Source organism: Coregonus lavaretus (assembly GCF_964263955.1).
Source record: "Coregonus lavaretus genome assembly, chromosome: 28".
Lineage (NCBI taxonomy): Eukaryota > Metazoa > Chordata > Actinopteri > Salmoniformes > Salmonidae > Coregonus > Coregonus lavaretus.
The window spans coordinates 28,238,201-28,262,937 of NC_140015.1; the positions used below are offsets into that span (position 1 = coordinate 28,238,201).

The 24,737-nt window shown below is 43.5% G+C and overlaps 1 protein-coding gene across 1 annotated transcript in view; it reads right to left on the reverse strand.

Annotated features, from left to right (window-relative positions):
* The window catches only part of LOC311104419 (C-Jun-amino-terminal kinase-interacting protein 4-like), a 46,884-nt gene extending 22,783 nt beyond the window's left edge, over positions 1 to 24,101 (reverse strand). Inside the window, exons 1-5 of the mRNA XM_084146250.1 lie at positions 23,665 to 24,101; positions 15,624 to 15,744; positions 6,616 to 6,686; positions 6,403 to 6,497; positions 2,254 to 2,404 (exon numbers count right to left, since the gene is read on the reverse strand). Of these exons, the coding sequence (XP_084002376.1) occupies positions 2,254 to 2,404; positions 6,403 to 6,497; positions 6,616 to 6,686; positions 15,624 to 15,744; positions 23,665 to 23,964 (738 nt within the window). The 5' untranslated portion in view covers positions 23,965 to 24,101. The remainder of the gene's footprint in view (positions 1 to 2,253; positions 2,405 to 6,402; positions 6,498 to 6,615; positions 6,687 to 15,623; positions 15,745 to 23,664) is intronic.
* Positions 24,102 to 24,737: the final 636 nt, after the last annotated feature.

The following is a 24,737-nucleotide window of genomic DNA, read 5'->3' on the forward strand; positions in this document are numbered from 1 at the left end:
CCAGTGACTACCATCTCACCACAGCTGACTGAAGCCTTTGAAGTCCAGTCACTGAACCATACAGAAGAACCCTACTTACATATTCAGAGGGTTGATTACTCACAGAGTATTATTGTGTCAATGAAGTTTACGGTTTGAATTACTCACATACTGATTATTGGGGTTGAACACTTATGGAGGTCACCCTTATTTATGGGAGAACCCAGAAACCCTGAACACACTCGAATTCCAAACTTCTCTCTAAATCACTTCTTTCACATCTTTCATTGGTGGCTGCAATCTCCCTTATTTAGGTTCTTCTGTATGGGTAAGAGACAGGATACTGCAGTGAATGATTCTGATACTATTCTAACAGTCCAAGCATCAGAAGCAGTGGTAATCTGGTTCAAATGGCACACAGCATTTGGTTCATGGCTGCCTTGTGAGACATATGTTTGCTGTTTGAATTGACACAGCTGGATGAGAGAGCAGTGCACAATCAATAGTAGTGAGTGACCGATGGCATTAGTTAATTAAGTCAGAGCAGTTCATCTGCATAGAATACATGTAAATGTTGGAAAACTATGGTCATGTCAACATGGGTTTTGCATATAACCCCCAGCAGGCAACTGGTTCTAATGACATCATTTCAACCAGCTTTGACCGCTGGGACTGAGCACTGTTAGCCTATATAAAGACTGAGCGCTGTGAGCCTATATAAAGACTGAGCGCTGTGAGCCTATATAAAGACTGAGCGCTGTGAGCCTATATAAAGACTGAGCGCTGTGAGCCTATATAAAGACTGAGCGCTGTGAGCCTATATAAAGACTGAGCGCTGTGAGCCTATATAAAGACTGAGCGCTGTGAGCCTATATAAAGACTGAACGCTGTGAGCCTATATAAAGACTGAGCGCTGTTAGCCTATATAAAGACTGAGCGCTGTGAGCCTATATAAAGACTGAGCGCTGTGAGCCTATATAAAGACTGAGCGCTGTGAGCCTATATAAAGACTGAGCGCTGTGAGCCTATATAAAGACTGAGCGCTGTGAGCCTATATAAAGACTGAGCGCTGTGAGCCTATATAAAGACTGAGCGCTGTGAGCCTATATAAAGACTGAACGCTGTGAGCCTATATAAAGAAAACCACTGCGGTCTATAAGAGATACCACTGTCATTACACTTACAGAACAATAGATTCCATAAAGAAAAAGCTATTTTTAGGTAGGCCATACCATAAAATGTGATGTAGTAGTACATTTTGACAATCAATACAACTACTCATTTACAAAGAGTCAAAACATCCCATCACCTGTGCTCCCTCTCCCCCAGCGATTGGGTGCCACACAGCAGCCTCCCTCCCAGAATGTACCACGGTACAGACCATCTACCCCTCGTCACGGAGACGATGCCCCACTTCGAAACTAAGCAGAGCAGCAGCCGAAATAACACAAGCACCTTTAGGATATTTTACCATCACTGAAGAGAAAACTAGATATTTATACAGACTCCATGCAGTAATATTCAAAGTGGTGATGCTTATTCCTACCGCTTACGTAAGGGAACTGCAAAGCCCCTTTCAGGACAGTACAATAACACACTGTAAGTCTTTGTGACTGTGGGTCTGTGGGGGAGCGTGATGGCATTTGGTATACTGCTGAGAATCCCATCCAGCGCCAGAGAGTGATGATGTCATTAAGTTACCATCTGACAGACACCTAACAGTGTAAATAAGGAGCATTCTATCCTGCTAAGTTATGAATATTCATGAAGTTGTCCCTCTCTGAAACATGCTCTGAATAGTTGGTCTGGGGTTTAATTTGCATATTTACTGAGGAGGAGGGGGAGGGCGGTTGTATGAATACACAGAAGCCCCTGTCAGATCCTTTTATAAGACATCGCAGAAGGGTGCCGACTCTCTCCCCTCTCAGAGCCCTCTTCATTAGGCATGCTAAGCGTGTCTAGTCCAAAGCCCTGTGCTCTAAGCACATGAGGGGGAGGAGACAATGGGAGGCAGCCACTTTAGACTATTGAGGTGCACCCTTGCTCTCTCACACTGTGCATGATTAGTCCAAAGCACCCCCTTCCTGCAGAAAGCGGCATTTCAAATGTATTTGAACAGGGCCCTATAGCCTCACCCAGGCAGAAATAAACAGACTCAGGATTATTCAAATGTATCTGATCATTAGAATAGACAGTAGCATTTCCACCCTTGTTTTCTAGGCTGTGCCAATCACATCTCGGTGTATCTGTTATCGAGCCATCCCCATTTCCCACCTTGAGGCTGGCGTTGGAGCGCGGATGTTCCAGGTTGTTGAACATCCAGGCCTCTGCGCCCGACGTCTCAGACCTGGCCTGGAGGTCAGGGGTCACAACTGACCCCCCTCCTGACATGGGGAAGACGCCCAGAGACACGGGACGCTCTTTCCTAGAGACAGAAGAGGAAGAGGGTCAGTCAGATGATACAGTGTGAGGGGCATGTTGAGCATGACTGGCTACACTAACTACACTATAAATATCTGGGCATTTGTATTGACAACGTTTAAAAAACATACTGATGAGCTAGTTAAAAAGCTAAGATTTAAAGTGGGCTTCTTTTTTAGAAATAGATCTTGCCTCTCCCTAAACAGCAGGAAGCAGATTGTACAGTCAACTTTCCTGCCAGTTCTTGACTATGGTGACACCATTTACCAGAATGCAGCATCGACTCCTCTTAAACCTTTGGATGCCGTCTACCATAGCGCCGTTCGCTTTATCACGTGACAGTTTTAATACACATCACAGCATCCTGTAACAAAAGGTTAGCTAGTCCCCATTAAAGTCCCGTAGATCAATTCACTATTCCCTTTTGGTTTACAAAGCTCTACGACACAAGCTTCCAACATACCTAACTTCGTTGATGAAGTATAAAAACATGAGATACCAAACCCATTCACAGGGTTGGTTAACTCTTTTAAGATTCCTCAGGTCTCCACCGAATTAGGTAAATCCGTCTTCAGTTTTAATGCCCCCCATTTTTGGAATAACCTGCAGAACTCCCTGTGTCCTGATGCCCTGCTGCCGCTAGGACAGTTTAGGAGTCTAATGTTGAATTTGTTAAATAGGAATTACATTTGTCTTGATTAACTGTCAACATTTATTCTGATGTTGAAGTTGTAGTTTTTAAAAATGTTACCTGTAGTTTTATAAATGTTTTATTGGAATGTTAATGTTTGCATCTACAGGTAACTGCCAAAAAAAAGGAAACACCAACATTTTATTTATTTATTTTTTATTTAACCTTTATTTAACCAGGTAAGCCAGTTGAGAACAAGTTCTCATTTACAACTGCGACCTGGCCAAGATAAAGCAAAGCAGTGCGATAAAAACAACAACAACACAGAGTTACATATGGAATAAACAAAACATACAGTCAATAACACAATAGAAAATCTATATACAGTGTGTGCAAATTTAGTAGGTTATGGAGGTAAGGCAATAAATAGGCCATAGTGCAAAATAATTACAATTTAGTATTAACACTGGAGTGATAGACATAAAGTGTCTTAATAGGGCGTTGGGCCACCACAAGCCAGAACAGCTTCACTGCACCTTGGCATAGATTCTACAAGTGTCTGGAACTCTATTGGAGGGATGCGAAACCATTCTTCCACGAGAAATTCCATAATTTGGTGTTTTGTCTCAGGCGCTCATCAAACCATTCAGTGACCACTCGTGCCCTGTGGATGGGGTCATTGTCATCCTATGGGGCATAGCCATTGTAGCCAAAATAAATGCCTACCCAGAATTTTTATACATGACCCTAAGCATGATGGGATGTGCGTACGGCCCAGTACATCACTGGGGCCAAGCTTCCTGCCATCCAGGACCTATACTACCAGTCAAAAGTTTGAACACACCTACTCATTCAAGGGTTTTTCTTTATTTTTTAACATTATATAATAATAGTGAAGACATCAAAACTATGAAATATCACATATGGAATCATGTAGTACCCAACAAAAACTGATAAACTGATGTGGCCCCGTGTAGCACAATTGGTAGAGCATGGCGTTTGCAATGCCAGGGTTGTGGGTTCGATTCCCACGGGGGGCCAGTATGAAAAAATAAATACATTGTATGCACTCACTAACTGTAAATCGCTCTGGATAAGAGCGTCTGCTAAATGACTCAAACGTAAAAAATGTAATAAACAAATCAAAATGTATTTTATATTTGAGATTCTTCAAATAGCCACCCTTTGCCTTGATGACAACTTTGCACACTCTTGGCATTCTCTCAACCAGCTTCATGAGGTAGTCACCTGGAATGCATTTCAATTAACAGGTGTGCCTTGTTAAAAGTTAATTTGTGGAATTTCTTTCTTTCTTAATGCGTTTGAGCCAATCAGTTGTGTTGTGACAAGATACGGGGGGTATACAGAAGATAGCCCTATTTGGTAAAAGACCAAATTATGGCAAGAACAGCTCAAATAAGCAAAGAGAAACGACAGTCCATCATTACTTTAAGACATGGTCAGTCAATACAAAACATTTCAAGAAATGTGAAAGTCTCTTCAAGTGCAGTCGCAAAAACCATCAAGCGCTATGATGAAACTGGCTCTCGTGAGGACCGCCACAGGAATGGAATACCCAGAGTTACCTCTGCTGCAGAGGATAAATTCATTAGAGTTACCAGCCTCAGAAATTGCAGGCCAAATAAATGCTTCACAGAGTTCAAGTCACAGACACATCTCAACATCAACTGTTCAGAGGGGACTGTGTGAATCAGGCCTTCATGGTCGAATTGCTGCAAAGAAACCACTACTAAAGGACACCAATAAGAAGAAGAGACCTGCTTGGGCCAAGAAACAAGAGCAATGGACATTAGACAGGTGGAAATTTGTACTTCGGTCTGGAGTCCAAATTGGAGATATTTGGTTCCAACCGCCGTGTGTTTGTGAAACGCGGTGTGGGTGAACGTATGATCTCCGCATGTGTAGTTCCCACTGTAAAGCATGGAGGAGGAGGAGGTATGGTGTGGGGGTGCTTTGCTGGTGACACTGTCTGTGATTTATTTAGAATTCAAGGCACACTTAACCAGCATAGCTACCACAGCATTCTACAGTGATACGCCATCCCATCTGGTTTGGGCTTAGTGGGACTGTCATTATTTTTTAAAAACCTTTATTTAACTATAGGCAAGTCAGTTAAGAACAAATTCTTATTTACAATGATGGCCTACACCGGCCAAACCCGGACGACGCTGTGCCAATTGTGCGCTGCCCTATGGGACTCCCAATCACGGCCGGTTGTGATACAGCCTGGAATCGAACCAGGGGGTCTGTAGTGACGCCTCAAGCACTGAGATGCAGTGCCTTAGACCGCTGCGCCACTCGGGAGCCCAACAGGACAATGACCCAACACACCTCCAGGCTGTGTAAGGGCTATTTGACCAAGAAGGAGAGTGATGGAGTGCTGCATCAGACGACCTGACCTCCACAATCCCCCGAACTCAACCCAATTGAGATGGTTTGAGATGAGTTGGACCACAGAGTGAAGGAAAAGTAGCCAACAAGTGCTAAGCATATGTGGGAACTCCTTCAAGACTGTTGGAAAAGCATTCCAGGTGAAGATGGTTGAGAGAATGCCAAGAGTGTGCAAAGCTGTCAACAAGGCAAAGGGCACTTTTTTGGGTACTACATGATTCCAAATGTGTTATTTCATAGTTTTGATGTCTTCACTATTATTCTACAATGTAGAAAATAGTAAAAATAAAGAAAAACCCTTGAATGAGTAGGTGTGTTCAAACTTTTGACTGGTACTGTATATACTAGGCGGTGTCAGAGGAAAGCCCAAAAAATTGTCAAAGACTCCAGTCACCAAAGTCATAGACTGTTCTCTCTGCTACCGCACGGCAAGCGGTACCGGAGCGCCAAGTCTAGGACCAAAAGGGTCTTTAACAGCTTCTACCCCCAAGCCATAAGACTGCTGAACAATTAATCAAATGGCCACCCGGACTATTTACATTGACCCTCCATTTGTTTTCACACTGCTGCTACCCGCTGTCTATTATCTATGTATAGTCACTTTACCCCTACCTACATGTACAAATTACTTCGACTAACCTGTACCCCCTCACATTGACTCGGTACCGGTAACCCCTGTATATAGCCTCGTTATTGTTATATTATTGTGCTACTTTTTATAATTTTTTGCTTTAGTTTATATGGTAAATATTTTCTTAATTCTTTCTTGAACTGCTTTGTTGGTTAAGGGCTTGTAAGTAAGCATTTCACGGTAAGGTCTACACCTGTTGTATTCGGCGCATGTGACAAATAAAGTTTGATTTGATGTTAATTACTTAATTAACTCAGGAAACAGACCAGTGTGGAAGCACCTGTTTTTCCATTATTTTGGCAGTTACCTGTATAACACCAAGGCTTACCTGACTCTGCCGAGTGTTCCTGAGTCTGAAGAGTCTGCTACACTCATCTGGTGGAGCTTGATCCTCTCTACATGCTCCATGTAGTTATGGATCATCTGTAATGGACAGAACAGAGAGGTTAGTTTTACTTTTGGTACTTGAAATTGTATTTCTTAGGAAAACAGTACATATAGGAAGAGTTCCCTCTTTTCTCCCTTCTTCCTCTCTCTTTACCTCTGTGTGTCTTTGATGGAGTGAGTTGAACTCCTTCTTCAGCTCAGACTCTCGCTCTTCCATCCTGCCGACTGAAGGAGAAGAGAAGAAAGAACATCAGTCAGACAATCAGTCAGATTATCAGTCTGTCAGTCTGACAGTCAGTCAGATTATCAGTCTGTCAGACAGACAGTCAGTCAAATTATCAGTCTGTCAGTCAGACAGTCAGTCAGATTATCAGTCTGTCAGACAGACAGTCAGTCAAATTATCAGTCTGTCAGTCAGACAGTCAGTCAGATTATCAGTCTGTCAGTCAGTCAGATTATCAGTCTGTCAGACAGACAGTCAGTCCGATTATCAGTCTGTCAGACAGACAGTCAGTCCGATTATCAGTCTGTCTGTCAGACAGACAGTCAGTCCGATTATCAGTCTGTCAGACAGACAGTCAGTCCGATTATCAGTCTGTCAGACAGACAGTCAGTCCGATTATCAGTCTGTCAGACAGACAGTCAGTCCGATTATCAGTCTGTCAGACAGAGACAGTCAGTCAAATTATCAGTTTGTCAGACAGTCAGTCAGATTATCAGTCTGTCAGACAGACAGTCAGTCAGATTATCAGTCTGTCAGACAGTCAGTCAGATTATCAATCAATCAGATTATCAGTCTGTCAATCAGACAGTCAGTCAGATTATCTGTCTATCAGACAGACAGTCAGTCAGTCAGATGATGTCAGTCTTATCCAACGCAAGTCTAGTCAGCCGTTAAATGAGTAGCTGTTCTTATAAGGAAACACACAGGCACAGAGGCTAACCAATGGGAGTCATCAGTAACACCATATGTGACAGAAGGTAAAGCTTCAATGACCACACAAATAGAACTGCTCTGAACTGAGATAAAATACTTTCATACTCTTGTGTTTCTAGAGAGACGACTGTGGCTAGTAGGTCTGTTATCAACGCTGTTATAGCCACTACAGCCAGCCCACATTGTCAACATCAATTAAAAGCAGCCCAATATGGCTAGATGTAGGACTCTCTATACACTACTCCCTGTAATGACAATGAGCTGCCACTAGGTGTCCTCGGTTCAACAGTAATAAGCCATCAGACACTAGACTGCTGCGTGACGCCAACGGGGCGGGGGACACACAGCACTGAGACAAGGTAAATAGGCCCGATTTAAGTGGTGACAAAAAAAACTAATCCTCCCATTAGTCTGTCAAGTTTAGCCTAAGCCTGGCGTGGAGCAGTGCAACAGCTGGAGCACATCACAGGGATATTACCAATTACACTGACATTAACACTCTTCAAACGCTGCTGGGACGTTGGGGTAATGTTTGAATTGAAAATACTGCTGTGATGTTATGGTAATGTTTGAATTGAAAATGCCATGACTATTCTAGAGGGATTCTGTGTCTGTTTCTGATGTGAAAGGAAAATAAGGGTGGGGTAACTTCATATGATGAATTGATATGTACTGTTGATGTAAATAGATAGCATCTCAACTCTGTGTCTAGATGAAACAGAGTTTAAGTGGCTAATGGGTTTTAATGTTCTGGTACAGGGCTAACCCTAGAATAATCTGTGAAGTCAGATAATTGCATTCTGGGAGAATGATATAAGATTGGAACATGGCACCACTACAACAAGGTCAACAGTACCATTTCCATGATGTTGCCTACTGGCATGCATGACACACAAGGCTGTGGTAGTGGGCCATTTATGATGATGTCATCAGACTGGCAGTGTAGTCTAGTATTTGTATTTATTATGGCTCCACATTAGCTCTACTCCTTTTGATCAGCATAGCAGGGACTAGTTCATTAATTCCCTTTGATCAGCATAGCAGGGACGAGTTAATTAATTGGTTAATTAATTCCCTTTGATCAGCATAGCAGGGACAAATGAATTAATTCCCTTTGATCAGCATAGCAGGGACTAGTTAATTAATTATCTTTGATCAGCATAGCAGGGACTAGTTCATTAATTGGTTAATTAATTCCCTTTGATCAGCATAGCAGGGACAAATTAATTAATTCCCTTTGATCAGCATAGCAGGGACTAGTTCATTAATTGGTTAATTAATTCCCTTTGATCAGCATAGCAGGGACTAGTTAATTAATTCCCTTCGATCAGCATAGCAGGGACTACTTCATGAATTCCCTTTGATCAGCATAGCAGGGACTAGTTAATTAATTCCCTTTGATCAGCACAGCAGGGACAAATTAATTAATTCCCTTTGATCAGCATAGCAGGGACTAGTTAATTAATTATCTTTGATCAGCATAGCAGGGACTAGTTCATTGATTCCCTTTGATCAGCATAGCAGGGACTAGTTCATTAATTCCCTTTGATCAGCATAGCAGGGACTACTTCATGAATTCCCTTTGATCAGCATAGCAGGGACTAGTTAATTAATTCCCTTTGATCAGCACAGCAGGGACTAGTTCATTAATTCCCTTTGATCAGCATAGCACTAGTCCCTGCTGTGCTGATCAAAGGGAATTAATGAACTAGTCCCTGTTATCTGACTGTCTATTACATGGTAAGGGACCCATCTCACTCAAAAAATAATAATTGATCCCCTGCTGATTTTGTACATTTGCCCACTGACAAAGAAATGATCAGTCTATAATTTTAATGGTAGGTTTATTTGAACAGTGAGAGACAGAATAACAACAAAAAAATCCAGAAAAACGCATGTCAAAAATGTTATAAATTGATTTGCATTTTAATGAGGGAAATATGTATTTGACCCCCTCTCAATCAGAAAGATGTCTGGCTCCCAGGTGTCTTATATACAGGTAACGAGCTGAGATTGGGAGCACACTCTTAAAGGGAGTGCTCCTAATCTCAGCTTGTTCCCTGTATAAAAGACCCCTGTCCACAGAAGCAATCAATCAATCAGATTCCCAACTCTCCACCATGGCCAAGACCAAAGAGCTCTCCAAGGATGTCAGGGACAAGATTGTAGACCTACACAAGGCTGGAATGGGCTACAAGACCATCGCTAAGCAGCTTGGTGACAAGGTGACAACAGTTGGTGCGATGATTCGCAAATAGAAGAAACACAAAAGAACTGTCAATCTCCCTCGGCCTGGGGCTCCATGCAAGATCTCACCTCGTGGAGTTGCAATGATCATGAGAACGGTGAGGAATCAGCCCATAACTACACGGGAGGATCTTGTCAATGATCTCAAGGCAGCTGGGACCATAGTCACCAAGAAAACAATTGGTAACACACTACACCGTGAAGGACTGAAATCCTGCAGCGCCTGCAAGGTCCCCCTGCTCAAGAAAGCACATATACAGGGCCATCTGAAGTTTGCCAATGAACATCTGAATGATTCAGAGGAGAACTGGGTGAAAGTGTTGTGGTCAGATGAGACCAAAATCGAGCTCTTTGGCCTCAACTCAACTCGCCGTGTTTGGAGGAGGAGGAATGCTGCCTATGACCCCAAGAACACCATCCCCACCGTCAAACATGGAGGTGGAAACATTATGCTTTGGGGGTGTTTTTCTGCTAAGGGGACAGGACAACTTCACCACATCAAAGGGACGATGGACGGGGCCATGTACCGTCAAATCTTGGGTGAGAACCTCCTTCCCTCAGCCAGGGCATTGAAAATGGGTTGTGGATGGGTATTCCAGCATGACAATGACCCAAAACACACGGCCAAGGCAACAAAGGAGTGGCTCAAGAAGAAGCACATTAAGGTCCTGGAGTGGCCTAGCCAGTCTCCAGACCTTAGTCTCATAGAAAATCTGTGGAGGGAGCTGAAGGTTCGAGTTGCCAAACGTCAGCCTCGAAACCTTAATGACTTGGAGAAGATCTGCAAAGAGGAGTGGAACAAAATCCCTCCTGAGATGTGTGCAAACCTGGTGGCCAACTACAAGAAACGTCTGACCTCTGTGATTGCCAACAAGGGTTTTGCCACCAAGTACTAAGTCATGTTTTGCAGAGGGGTCAAATACTTATTTCCCTCATTAAAATGCAAATCAATTCATAACATTTTTGACATGCGTTTTTTCTGGATTTTTTTGTTGTTATTCTGTCTCTCACTGTTCAAATAATCCTAACATTAAAATTATAGACTGATCATGTCTTTGTCAGTGGGCAAACGTACAAAATCAGCAGGGGTTCAAATACTTTTTTCCCTCACTGTACATCTCCTGAATGAGGGACCACTACTCCACATCACATAAAGGAGGACAGATTGTTCTGACACCAGATTAGATAGACAGACAGACAGACATGCTGTCAGATCTGTATGTAAGAGTATAGGCTATGTAAATGCTGCATTATTGAATACTAGCTAGCTGTCTTCTGATCTCCATTCAACTCTTCCCTGTCTTAGGTCTAATTAGCCAGAGCCATATGCACCCATGTACCATGTATACTGTACATGTCTAGCCTGGTGCCTAACTGTCACCACATATGGATGGATTGATTCATCACGTTTTTTAAGCATCAGTGCAGTGTATAACATTAACATGCACATAGTGGTGGAAATACTTCCCAGCCACTCATACGAACCAGTGACTGTGGCCAGCTATGGGAGTGGTCTTTCTCTTTGCCTGCTCAACAGGCATCCGCAGGACAGCTATGGGGTCCTTCTCTGAGGAGTGGCGAGAGTGGGTATGATGTAGACCGAGTTAGTGTGTTTAGAACGTTGGCTCACTCCGTTGTGTGGACTGGGTGAGAGGAAGAACTGCATCTATGCAATATTCTGTTTCTTTTTGACAAAAGACAATGAACGCCAATGCCAATGAAAGCAAGAGTTGTGTCTGCAGATCAGGGTTAGGGTCAATTCCATTTTAATTCCAGGCAATTCAGAAAGTAAACCAAATTCCAATTCCAAATTGTCCTAACTGAAAAGCATTGAAGAGAATTGGAATTTCAGTGTACTTCCTGAATTTACTAGAATTTAAATGGAATTGACCCCAACCCTGCTGCAGATACAGGCCATGTCTAAACAGCATTCTAGTGTACCATTGTCCTGCAAAGTAAACACGGATCTGAAATCCACTCATCTTCTCCTTTCATAAAAGCTTCCCAAATGAAGTAAGGGTGCAAGTAAGAGAAGATGCCTGCGGTTTAAGACTATCCACACAGAGTAGCTTTTGGGCTACTCTACACATAGAGTAGCTGTGGACTCTGCCCTGGTTGGAGAACGCCTGTCTGGGAGCAGCATAATGAACCATGAATTATTCACCATAGACTGGGAGTGGCAGCAGCCAGGGCAGCGTGCTCTACAGATGGTTAACTACACGGATGGGACTCGTGACTGTTTATACACACAGGGCGTGTGCCGTTACGATCAGCATTTCCCAGTCCTGTATTGCCAGTCTGTTTCTGCTTCAGTGTTTAGCATGACAACAATAAAGGAAATGGCTGAAGCAGGAACTGGCAGTCAGATTTTCCCAACACTGAAGAACAACAGGAGTGTGTCAGTTTATGAAGCTATGGTTCTCTCCTCCTCAATAAGTCATTGCTAACAGAGGTTTGAGCTATCACATCAGACTGTGGATGCTTGTGTTTGATTAAGCGCCGCATCAGACTCCCCTCCTAAATCCACCAATGGGTGCCTGGCTGCCACTTAAAGAGGATGGGAGTAACAGTAATCCTGTAATACCATTACTGTCACCCGAAAAGAGTGTGAATATGTGTGTGTGTGTGTGTCTAATTAATTATCAAAGGAATGAATGGGAGACGAGAAAGGCGGAGGCAGAGAATATCATGGAAATACAGCAGCACTGAGCTGCATGGAGATGCTACAGTGGGGGAAAAAAGTATTTAGTCAGCCACCAATTGTGCAAGTTCTCCCACTTAAAAAGATGAGAGAGGCCTGTAATTTTCATCATAGGTACACGTCAACTATGACAGACAAATTGAGGAAAAAAAATCCAGAAAATCACATTGTAGGATTTTTTATGAATTTATTTGCAAATTATGGTGGAAAATAAGTATTTGGTCACCTACAAACAAGCAAGATTTCTGGCTCTCACAGACCTGTAACTTCTTCTTTAAGAGGCTCCTCTGTCCTCCACTCGTTACCTGTATTAATGGCACCTGTTTGAACTTGTTATCAGTATAAAAGACACCTGTCCACAACCTCAAACAGTCACACTCCAAACTCCACTATGGCCAAGACCAAAGAGCTGTCAAAGGACACCAGAAACACAATTGTAGACCTGCACCAGGCTGGGAAGACTGAATCTGCAATAGGTAAGCAGCTTGGTTTGAAGAAATCAACTGTGGGAGCAATTATTAGGAAATGGAAGACATACAAGACCACTGATAATCTCCCTCGATCTGGGGCTCCACGCAAGATCTCACCCCGTGGGGTCAAAATGATCACAAGAACGGTGAGCAAAAATCCCAGAACCACACGGGGGGACCTAGTGAATGACCTGCAGAGAGCTGGGACCAAAGTAACAAAGCCTACCATCAGTAACACACTACGCCGCCAGGGACTCAAATCCTGCAGTGCCAGACGTGTCCCCCTGCTTAAGCCAGTACATGTCCAGGCCCGTCTGAAGTTTGCTAGAGTGCATTTGGATGATCCAGAAGAGGATTGGGAGAATGTCATATGGTCAGATGAAACCAAAATAGAACTTTTTGGTAAAAACTCAACTCATCGTGTTTGGAGGACAAAGAATGCTGAGTTGCATCCAAAGAACACCATACCTACTGTGAAGCATGGGGGTGGAAACATCATGCTTTGGGGCTGTTTTTCTGCAAAGGGACCAGGACGACTGATCCGTGTAAAGGAAAGAATGAATGGGGCCATGTATCGTGAGATTTTGAGTGAAAACCTCCTTCCATCAGCAAGGGCATTGAAGATGAAACGTGGTTGGGTCTTTCAGCATGACAATGATCCCAAACACACCACCCGGGCAACGAAGGAGTTGCTTCGTAAGAAGCATTTCAAGGTCCTGGAGTGGCCTAGCCAGTCTCCAGATCTCAACCCCATAGAAAATCTTTGGAGGGAGTTGAAAGTCCGCGTTGCCCAGCGACAGCCCCAAAACATCACTGCTCTAGAGGAGATCTGCATGGAGGAATGGGCCAAAATACCAGCAACAGTGTGTGAAAACCTTGTGAAGACTTACAGAAAACGTTTGACCTGTGTCATTGCCAACAAAGGGTATATAACAAAGTATTGAGAAACTTTTGTTATTGACCAAATACTTATTTTCCACCATAATTTGCAAATAAATTCATTAAAAATCCTACAATGTGATTTTCTGGATTTTTTTTCTCATTTTGTCTGTCATAGTTGACGTGTACCTATGATGAAAATTACAGGCCTCTCTCATCTTTTTAAGTGGGAGAACTTGCACAATTGGTGGCTGACTAAATAATTTTTTTCCCCACTGTATATCATTTTACATTTACATTTTAGTCATTTAGCAGACGCTCTTATCCAGAGCGACTTACAGTTAGTGAATACATATTTTTTTATACTGGCCCCCCGTGGGAATCGAACCCACAACCCTGGCGTTGCAAACGCCATGCTCTATCAACTGAGCTACATCCCTGCCGGCCATTCCCTCCCCTACCCTGGACGACGCTGGGCCAATTGTGCGCCGCCCATGAGTCTCCCGGTCGCGGCCGGCTGCGACAGAGCCTGGATTCGAACCAGGATCTCTAGTGCCTTAGACCACTGCGCCACTCAGGAGTACATATATATGGACTGCTGTGTGCAAAATGGTAGGCATACCAATGATGTGAAATGCATGTGTGTGTGTGTGTGTGTGTGTGTGTGTGTGTGTGGGTAATGTATGTGTGGATTCAGTGTGAGAGAGGAGAAAGAGGAGTGAGATGGTGAATCCCAAACCACCTCCTCGCCCCTACCCATTCACTCCGTAGTCACGTGTTGCTGATGAAACTCTGAGGGTGACTTCCAGAGTGGCGAGGGGATCAATAAACCCTTCAACGTCGAGATACACTCCTGACTTGAATGATGCAATTCATGTTCCACTTTTAAATAATCAAACAAGCATGAAATTCAAATTAACAAAAATCACCCTGTCGTTTTACAAAATCTAAACCTCAGCAACAGTTAAAGATTTAATTTGGGAGGTATTTCATATTTTACATGTGTCAAGTCTCGACAATAGACATAAAGAAATGCATGTGTCATATAATTACATTTACATTTAAAGTTTAAGTCATTTAGCAGACGCTCTTATCCAGAGCGACTTACAAATTGGTGCATTCAACTTAGGATAGCCAGTGGGACAACCACCACTGGGGGAGGGTGGGTGTAGAAGGATTACTGTTATACTATTCCAGGTATTCCTTAAAGAGGTAGGGTTTCAAGTGTCTCCGGAAGGTGGTCAGTGACTCCGCTGTCCTAGCGTCGTGGGGGAGCTTGTTCCACCTGTGGGGTGCCAGAGCAGCGAATAGCTTTGACTGGGCTGAGCGGGAACTGTGTTTCCGTAGAGGTAGGGGAGCCAGCAGGCCAGAGGTGGATGAACGTAGTGCCCTCGTTTGGGTGTAGGGTCTGATCAGAGCCTGAAGGTAAGGAGGTGCCGTTCCGCTCACAGCTCCGTAGGCAAGCACCATGGTTTTGTAGTAGATGCGAGCTTCAACTGGAAGCCAGTGGAGTGTGCGGAGGAGCGGGGTGACATGAGAGAACTTGGGAAGGTTGAACACCAGACGGGCTGCAGCATTCTGGATAAGTTGTAGGGGTTTAATGGCACAGAAAGGGAGCCCAGCCAACAGAGAGTTGCAGTAATCCAGACGGCACGCCTCTCCATTCTTTTGTGTGAAATTGCGCAAACTCAAAAATAACGCGGTGCCTTATGGGACTGCACTTTGCTATGGAGCTGGCAATGTTGCAGGCTCAGTCGAACTGCCTACCGGATAGGCTAATTATCCCCTACACCCTCGAAGGTTTTCACTCACTCAGCTTTGGGACACTTGTGCAAATGACGGAGGTGCGTGTGAACGTGCAAGTGGAGGGGAATGGGTTGATTTGGGATTCAGCCTGTGTGTGTGTGTGTGTGTGTGTGTAAACTTACTTTGGTCTGCGTAGTTCTTGATCTTGAGCTCCAGTTGGCGGGAGTGGGACTCCATTCTGCCCACATGGTTCTGAAGGTCCTTCTTCTCCTGCTCCTGACTGTCCTCAAACTCCATGAACTTCTGCTCAGAGACACACACAGAGTACTCAGTCACACATTGCATAATACAGTTTACCACCTACAAAGAGACACTGAGAATATATGTGCAGAATAATTATTTGACCAAATACAGGACCACCCTGTAAGCTGTGCAGAGCGGTACATGTGTATCTACTGCCACAACAGTCTAGACTACACTCTAAGAAGCAGGCATGTCTACTACTACGTTACACTCCCACAGGATAGAGAAACCAGGATCTGGAAGTCTTTTGTTCACCCGTAAATGCAGGTCCCCTCCCCTCCCACATCCTCCTGGTGTGTCAGAGAAGTGCGTCCTGGACAGAAAGCCAGTGTGTGTGTGTGTGTGTGTGTGTGTGTGAGTGAGTGTGCTTCCGCATCCTGCCAGCTGTAATCCTTTACACTGGCCTGCTCTTCACTCCTCTCCTTTCTTCTTTTCTGTGTTCGCATTTATAGATACATTGAAAATAATCAGATAATGATCTTTTTTCGGCATTAAACAAAGCCATGACATTCTATACAACACATTTCTATCTGCAACGTTCAACACAGCTGGAAAGGCCACAGCTAATCATCTGGCCTACATACTGTATTATCCAGGCCTGCTCTGCTCCTCCCCCCTAGAAGAACATACCAGGGAGCGCAGAGCCGCCGGAAAACGTGTGGCGAGACATCATTTGCCCCAGTACTTCAATCAGGTGTGAAAGCAGCAGCACTGAACGTGTTTACCAGACATATTCATTATTTCACGTCATAGAAAAACATTTTGCAACAAAAAAGAAAGCAGGCATTTCTTATTTGACAAGTTGACATAGTACCTCCCCCAATTTCAGCCCGTTTACATGTTTTAGTGAATACAACCCTGTCCCTGGGATTTCATGCGGTAACCCCCACGCTCGCTGCGACAGATGGATTCACGTGTCAGTCACAGTGGTCTCCTAGCTACAGCCTACAGAGGCTAATCAACCACGCCTCCCAACAACTTTTTTGGTTGCAGCAGCACATTGTTTTTTGACTCTGCACTTGGTTTATTTCTTCACTCACCCTCCTCTCCAGTGTGGAATCCTGGTGCAATCTGACTTTGTGGTCGTCTTATCTAGTGGAAACCCTCTCCTGCCTGCCTGGCTCATGAGAGAACGAACACACATTTTCATGGAAAACAAGGCATGTGTGAATAAAAGCAGTTTAGTCATCCTCTAAAACTATCTAGAATTATCCAATCTATAGCTAGCTAGCTAACAAAACTACTTACGTTAGCTTTAGAGTAGCCTTGGTAGATAGCTAGCTAGCTAACATTAGCTAGCTAGGTTGATGCAATCATTCAGCCAGCAGCTAACTTTATGATTTAGACTCCCTGAATAAATGGGTTTGGCACAGCATAAATAGATTAAACGATCTGCTGCTGCTACCCAAGGAGAATTAATACTGAAGTTTCGTCAGACAGTTTGTTAGTCCAGTAATGTTTGTTGTGATTATTCACAAATGTTTGTGGCGCAAATTTCACTGTCTTAAAAGTAAAAAACCTACAAATTCCGCCACAGAGCAGTCTACAGACTATATGAACACACATTTGTCCAACCATAAAAGGAACATTTATGGATTCTAGCGCCACCATAACTTTCACAAATACAGAGACAGGCAGCCATCTTTTTCAACTAGCTAGTGCATAGTGACAACTACTGATATGAACTGCTAATGCCGGTTTGGTTAGAATAGAGTGCAATAGAATGAGTGACATTAAATAAAATCTACTTTATGAAAAAGTAGTTGATTTGACAGTCAATCCGTTCCTACAGTGAGCGCCAGGGAACCAACCTCTGCTGGGCAGGATGGAGACTATAAAGAGGAAAGGAGAGGAGAGGAGAACATTCCATACCCCCTTAGGGCTCTGGTCAAAAGTAGTGTACTATATAGGGAATAGGCTGCCCTGTCATCATCTCCACTCTCCAATGCAGCACTATAGTTATCTAATGTTGTGCTTCTGAACGAGGTTTCTGGGCCTACCCAGAGATACTTCTTGAACCACCGGTTAAAATTGCATCATTTGTTTTGGAGTACTACCAGTGTCAGTTTGTCATCTGTCCCAACAATGTGTTGTTGGAAGCAGTGCAGTGAGTCTAGGCAAGCAGAGTCTTGAAGAGTGAAAAACATTTTCACTGTCCATGGTCGAGAACATCTATATGTGATGCATTGTGGGTAAATGGTGACTGACCAATCTACAAATAATAATGAGTAGGTCTAGTTACGTATGATGCAAGGTGATATGTAGACCAGTTAGTCACGACTCTGTTGAACAAGCCTTGGTTGGGTCTTTGCTTCACTAGGCTGGCCAGCCATGATAATAACAACATTGGCATATTATTGCACAACACAAGGTTAGTGGTTTTATGACTTACACATAACAAAAACTGCTAAAGTCTACTGTGTATAGTGTTAAATGTATTTATTTTTCAAAGTACACTGCTTAACATTGTGTGTGTAGAGTGGAATTCATATTTAAAGTCATTGTAACCATTATTTGCATAATGCTCAGCCCTGCTATAGTAGTTCACTAAAACTACAGAGTATGTTGTCCATTGAAGTTGTTGTCTCTGGCTGTTTTGATATTATATTCAGAATTAATAATAACAAGGTTTGTGATAAGTTTGATCCACCTTAGGCCAAGATTGTTTCCAATTCACAGGACCTGGCAATTAAAACCCCAGGCCTGTAGTCATTACACAGATGAAAAGGGAAGCCATCTATTATAATAATATTTAGTCATAGCCTACGAATAGGACCCAGAGTTTTACCTGACCAGGTCATGAGATCAGGAAAAACTCCAGGCCCCAGAAAAGACATACACATTTTGCCACACCACTTTTGAACCGGTGGTGCCACCTCTGAGGGAGCGGCCATTGTTTGCATCCATGTATATTCATAGTGATTCAAAACAGAAGTATTACTTGCCACATGGCAGTGAAGTGTCAGTTTATGACCACACCTTAGGGGTGAATGTCGAACTGGAATGAAACCTACTTAGGCTCACTCACATTTCTATTAACAGTCAAACAGTGTATCAATCATTTTTACAAAGGGAACTGCATGATAAACTACTATATCATGGAGACGTTATTCCTCATAGCGGTGAGAAGATGCACCAACCTGAACACACTTTATTATTTTTCCAGGTTTGTGTTTTTGGTTTAAAATAAAATAAGCACTGTTCGAGAGATAGAAGTGGCATGACGGCCAATGGTATTCTCCTGCTTCCTATTGCCTCCACTATCCTGGTGGAACAAGCCTGATCGCATTCACCATTCTATTTCACTTCACGTAAAACAGAATGGTGAACACAGCGTTCAGGCTGGTTCCGCCAGGCTATGCCTTCAACTGACCACAGACACAGTGCACCATGCTGTCTAATGTACAGTACACTTGGGTGTTAACTGATCAATGAATCGATTAGCAATGAGTGAGCGATCTGTTAAATAACGATACGTGGCAGAGTGGCCTATAAGAGCTGAAGAACATGTGCACATCCAGGTACTTTTGCCTGATGAAGACCTAAGGGTGGAAACGTTCTTATAATAATAATAATATGAATTATTTCTGCCTCATGCACCAATTGATGTTGTTACTCCTATGACCAGAGAAAGTGAAACATTCCTTGATATTAAAAAAGACACAAGCCGCTAATAATAACGCAACAATAATAACTCATTCATTGTAGCTGCAGTGCTGGTTGTAGCATGAGTGGAAGTAGGGAGAACGCTCATTTTATGGCTTATAAAAGTGTTGAACAAAGTGTTGACAGTGATGAATAAGAACTTAAACATGAAATTTGTTCAGTCCCTCTCTAGTCATGGTTTCAAAAGTTTTGAAATCTCACATTATCAACTTTGCTGTGCGTTCGAGGCTTCTTTTCACAGTCTACGGCGCGAGGAAACTGTGCAGACACAGTGATCTGAGCTATCTGATTGGCCAGCGGCAGGCCTGTAAGTGCACTTATTTTGCTCTCTGGGCCTGCTGGATAGGTGGTGGAGTCTTACCTTCAGACACATGAAATGGTTAAAAATGAGAACACTGCCTTCCTGGCGCTAGGGCTACTGAACTGAACAGCCAGGTCACCCGTCATACCAGTCAGTATTCGACGTCCATCCATGTCTGAGGACGTCGGGAGATGATGCGGAAACCGGCCACTAGGGGCAGCAGTGAGCACTGTTAACTTCAAGTAGGTTTTGCGATGGTGTTGGGGACGGCTGATGGGTGTAAGAATCTGCCTTTGATTCCAAAGGTTGCAAGTTCAAATCCAGCAATATAAAATTGTTTTAGCTATTTTTGTTTTAAGCCCATCCCAAACCTTAACCCTTACCTTATCCATTCGGAGTTAATGCCTAACCTTAAAAATCTGGAGTTAATGCCTAAACGTAACCTTAAACACATTGAAATTTGACGTTTGGAACAACTTTGAAATGTGATGTTTGAGAAACATGGATGAACGTCTAATTCTGACGTGAGACTGTGAGAGCTGGAAGGAACTGAATCAAGTGCACCTACCGCCAACAGCGCGAAACGAATTAGAAAATAGTAACGCAAGGCTTTATCATTGGGTTTTGTACAGAAATGTTTAGTGATCGACTAGGAATGCTTTGGCGATTGAACGGTTGGTGACCACTGGTTTATCGTATAGACCAATGACTATATAAACCCTGGATTGCAGACGTTATGTATTGGCCATTATACAACGGGAGGGTCTAATCCTGAATGCTGATTGGTTAAAACCGCATTCCAGCCGGTGTCTATTCCACAAGTTACCACCGGCTAAAACTATGACGTTAAAATGCCTATTTACGCTGTTCTATCTGACTGCGCAATCTACTGTCTCATCAGCCCAGCCAAGCAATTTATAAACTTGATCTCCACTATAAAAAGCATATAGACATTATCTTACATTTCTTTAAGACTAACATTTAGTTTTCAACAGAAACCTTGCTGTCTGTCTCTCCGACATTTGCAACATTGATTTAATACTGAAATTCAATCTCCAGCTGTCCCATATTAATGAATGTGTCGGGAGTCGGGATGAGACAGACAGGCAGACAGCTTTTCTCAGCCAGTCGAAATCATGAATCAGCTGGCAACATTTCTATGGATATATACAAAGAAATGTAAATTGAAAAAGGTAAAACAAAACGAAGTACAGCTAGTTTGCAGTCTTTCCAGCTTCAGTTTGAAGTGATTGTGTTAGCTGGGTTGTTGGCTAGCTCCTCTGAACAACAGTGTCCTTACGAGTAAGCACATTTTCTACGCAAGGCGAAATCGCGCCTCATTAGCTCATTGTTATGGATGTGTTCAAATAAATGTCACTAGAAAACAGCTTAAACAAATGTAAATGCAGCTACTTTGCTGTTATTCTGGCTGCACTTTTTGACGTGACTGTAAGTTAGCCGTAGTTGACTAGCTAGCAAGCAAGGGTTAATAGGAATGAATGGAATTCAACAGTATTTCTATAAAATGTTTAGTGAACAAAATTATATGGAATTAAGTAGGGGTCAGTAACATTAGTTCTCTCTATTTTGTATTATTATGTTTAGCTCACATAACAATTTAAGTATGCGTTGAAGTGTCAAAAACGAATGTAGACATTGATAAATGCATTTCTATTGCCAAGATCACTGCTCTGTGGTTTAAATACACTGCTAAAAAAAATAAAGGGAACACTAAAATAACACATCCTAGATCTGAATGAATGAAATAATCTTATTAAATACTTTTTTCTTTACATAGTTGAATGTACTGACAACAAAATCACACAAAAATTATCAATGAAAATCAAATGTATCAACCCATGGAGGTCTGGATTTGGAGTCACCCTCAAAATTAAAGTGGAAAACCACACTACAGGCTGATCCAACTTTGATGTAATGTCCTTAAAACAAGTCAAAATGAGGCTCAGTAGTGTGTGTGGCCTCCACGTGCCTGTATGACCTCCCTACAACGCCTGGGCATGCTCCTGATGAGGTGGCGGATGGTCTCCTGAGGGATCTCCTACCAGACCTGGACTAAAGCATCCGCCAACTCCTGGACAGTCTGTGGTGCAACGTGGCGTTGGTGGATGGAGCAAGACATGATGTCCCAGATGTGCTCAATTGGATTCAGGTCTGGGGAACGGGCGGGCCAGTCCATAGCATCAATGCCTTCCTCTTGCAGGAACTGCTGACACACTCCAGCCACATGAGGTCTAGCATTGTCTTGCATTAGGAGGAACCCAGGGCCAACCGCACCAGCATATGGTCTCACAAGGGGTCTGAGGATCTCATCTCGGTACCTAATGGCAGTCAGGCTACCTCTGGCGAGCACATGGAGGGCTGTGCGGCCCCCCAAAGAAATGCCACCCCACACCATGACTGACCCACCGCCAAACCGGTCATGCTGGAGGATGTTGCAGGCAGCAGAACGTTCTCCACGGCGTCTCCAGACTCTGTCACATGTGCTCAGTGTGAACCTGCTTTCATCTGTGAAGAGCACAGGGCGCCAGTGGCGAATTTGCCAATCTTGGTGTTCTCTGGCAAATGCCAAACGTCCTGCACGGTGTTGGGCTGTAAGCACGGGCCCTCATACCACCCTCATGGAGTCTGTTTCTGACCGTTTGAGCAGACACATGCACATTTGTGGCCTGCTGGAGGTCATTTTGCAGGGCTCTGGCAGTGCTGCTCCTCCTTGCACAAAGGCGGAGGTAGCAGTCCTGCTGCTGTGTTGTTGCCCTCCTACGGCCTCCTCCACGTCTCCTGATGTACTGGCCTGTCTCCTGGTAGCGCCTCCATGCTCTGGACACTACGCTGACAGACACAGCAAACCTTCTTGCCACAGCTCGCATTGATGTGCCATCCTGGATGAGCTGCACTACCTGAGCCACTTGTGTGGGTTGTAGACTCCGTCTCATGCTACCACTAGAGTGAAAGCACCGCCAGCATTCAAAAGTGACCAAAACATCAGCCAGGAAGCATAGGAACTGAGAAGTGGTCTGTGGTCACCACCTGCAAAACCAGTCCTTTATTGGGGGGCGTCTTGCTAATTGCCTATAATTTCCACCTGTTGTCTATTCCATTTGCACAACAGCATGTGAAATGTATTGTCAATCAGTGTTGCTTCCTAAGTGGACAATTTGATTTCACAGAAGTGTGATTGACTTGGAGTTACATTGTGTTGTTTAAGTGTTCCCTTTATTTTTTTGAGCAGTGTATATTACCCCCTGTCAGTCATGCAGGGTGTATAAACATCATTGGTCTAGACAGGGGCTAATGGCGTGTGAGAGCAGAGCACAGGTGGGATGTTTTTGATGACATGATTGGATTTACGGTGACAGGAAGACCGTTCACCCAGTGTCTCTGTCTATCTTTGGAGAATAAACAATATACTAAAGACATTTACATGCAAAGTGATAGGAGGCTGACAGCTGTTTCTGTAGGCTACAATAGCCAAGCAGGCAAACAGTCTGACAAAAACGGATGGATGTTTGAATGTAACTGGGGGCTACGTCCTCTCATGGCAACATCAAAAGTGCACTTATATACTTGAAGGAGAAAAACATCTCGGTTGCGGGCATTCTGTGTGCTAGTGCAGTGATGAAATTGAGGCTACTGTGAATCATGCCACCATGGATGGGTACGCTACTGTTAGCATGATGCTAAACTAATCACACAGTTACTCATCTAACTGGGAAGCATTTATTACGAACGTTGCTCTCCTTGCACAATATAAGATTGTTGACAACGTTGCACCACGTGCATGTTCTGCACAACACATGGGCATCGGTATGGATGCTTTGGTGATTAAAAACACTGGCTTTCGTGGCCTTGCAGCGAGAGGCAGTGTTTCAAATCCGCTATCAATGTCCTCCATCTCTCTCCCTCTCTCTCTGTCGTTCGCTGCCCGGACTCACCTCCTCTGCGTGTTTCCTCAGCGCTTTCTCCCGTTCATATTGCGTGATGAGCTGTTCGTTGTCCTCCTTTAACAGTTCTAGTTCCACTTCATGCTCCTGGTTTTCCGCGAACACCGAATCCAGGTTCTCCAGCACAGCCACGACGAGCGGCATCAGTTCTTTCACCGCGTCTTCGTCGTATTTTCCTATCAGTTTCTCGAACTCGCGGTAGATAGAGTTGGCCAGGCCCGATACCCGCTCCGACATCATAGCCGATGTCCCAGGGTCGTCCTGGTACACTACTCCGTCCTCCAACTCCATTTCTTCCCTTCCTTGAACAAATAGGTCCTGTGAATATGATTTACACTTACCCCGCCACTATGAATTCCGTTATTTTATTTACGAAAATGCAATGTGTATTCCTTTTAAAAGCTTGAATTGAAATGGATATATCCGTGCAGTAGTCCCTCCCTAGAAGCGTTCGATAGACGTGGATTATTTTTTTCCTCCGGTTTCGTCTTCTCACAACAGAGGTGCGTTCAGTTCGCTTGAACGTTTGCTACGTTGCATAATTGTTTGTCCTGAACGACACATTTTCAAAAACGTTATTGTACTTTCTTGAACAGACTGAGGAAACAGACTACTCCCGTTTGGTGGATGTGGCTTGAAGCAACGAGTGACGTATTTAAAGGGCAGCGGCCATGCTGACAGCGTTCCCCCAACCGTACCTATTATACCTCAGTTTCCCCAACCCACGACCTCCCCGTTATTCAACTGGTCGTTCAGTACAACACCGTTTCAGTTAAATTGAACGTTCCAGAACGTAAAACTTACTGAATGCAGCCCAGCTGAGTAGACTATCACGTGATGACGTCATATTTTAACGCAGAGAATGTAGTTTGACCGAATATTTGTATCCTACAATGTTAAATTTAGGGCTAGTCACAGTCAAACACATCATAGTAATAACATAGGAATAAAACAGTATACTGTTAATAAAGGCATCTTTATTTCAATTCCTTTGTATACAGAAAACGTTTTAAGATCCTCCTCTAATAATGATAACATTTACATTTTAGTCATTTAGCAGACTT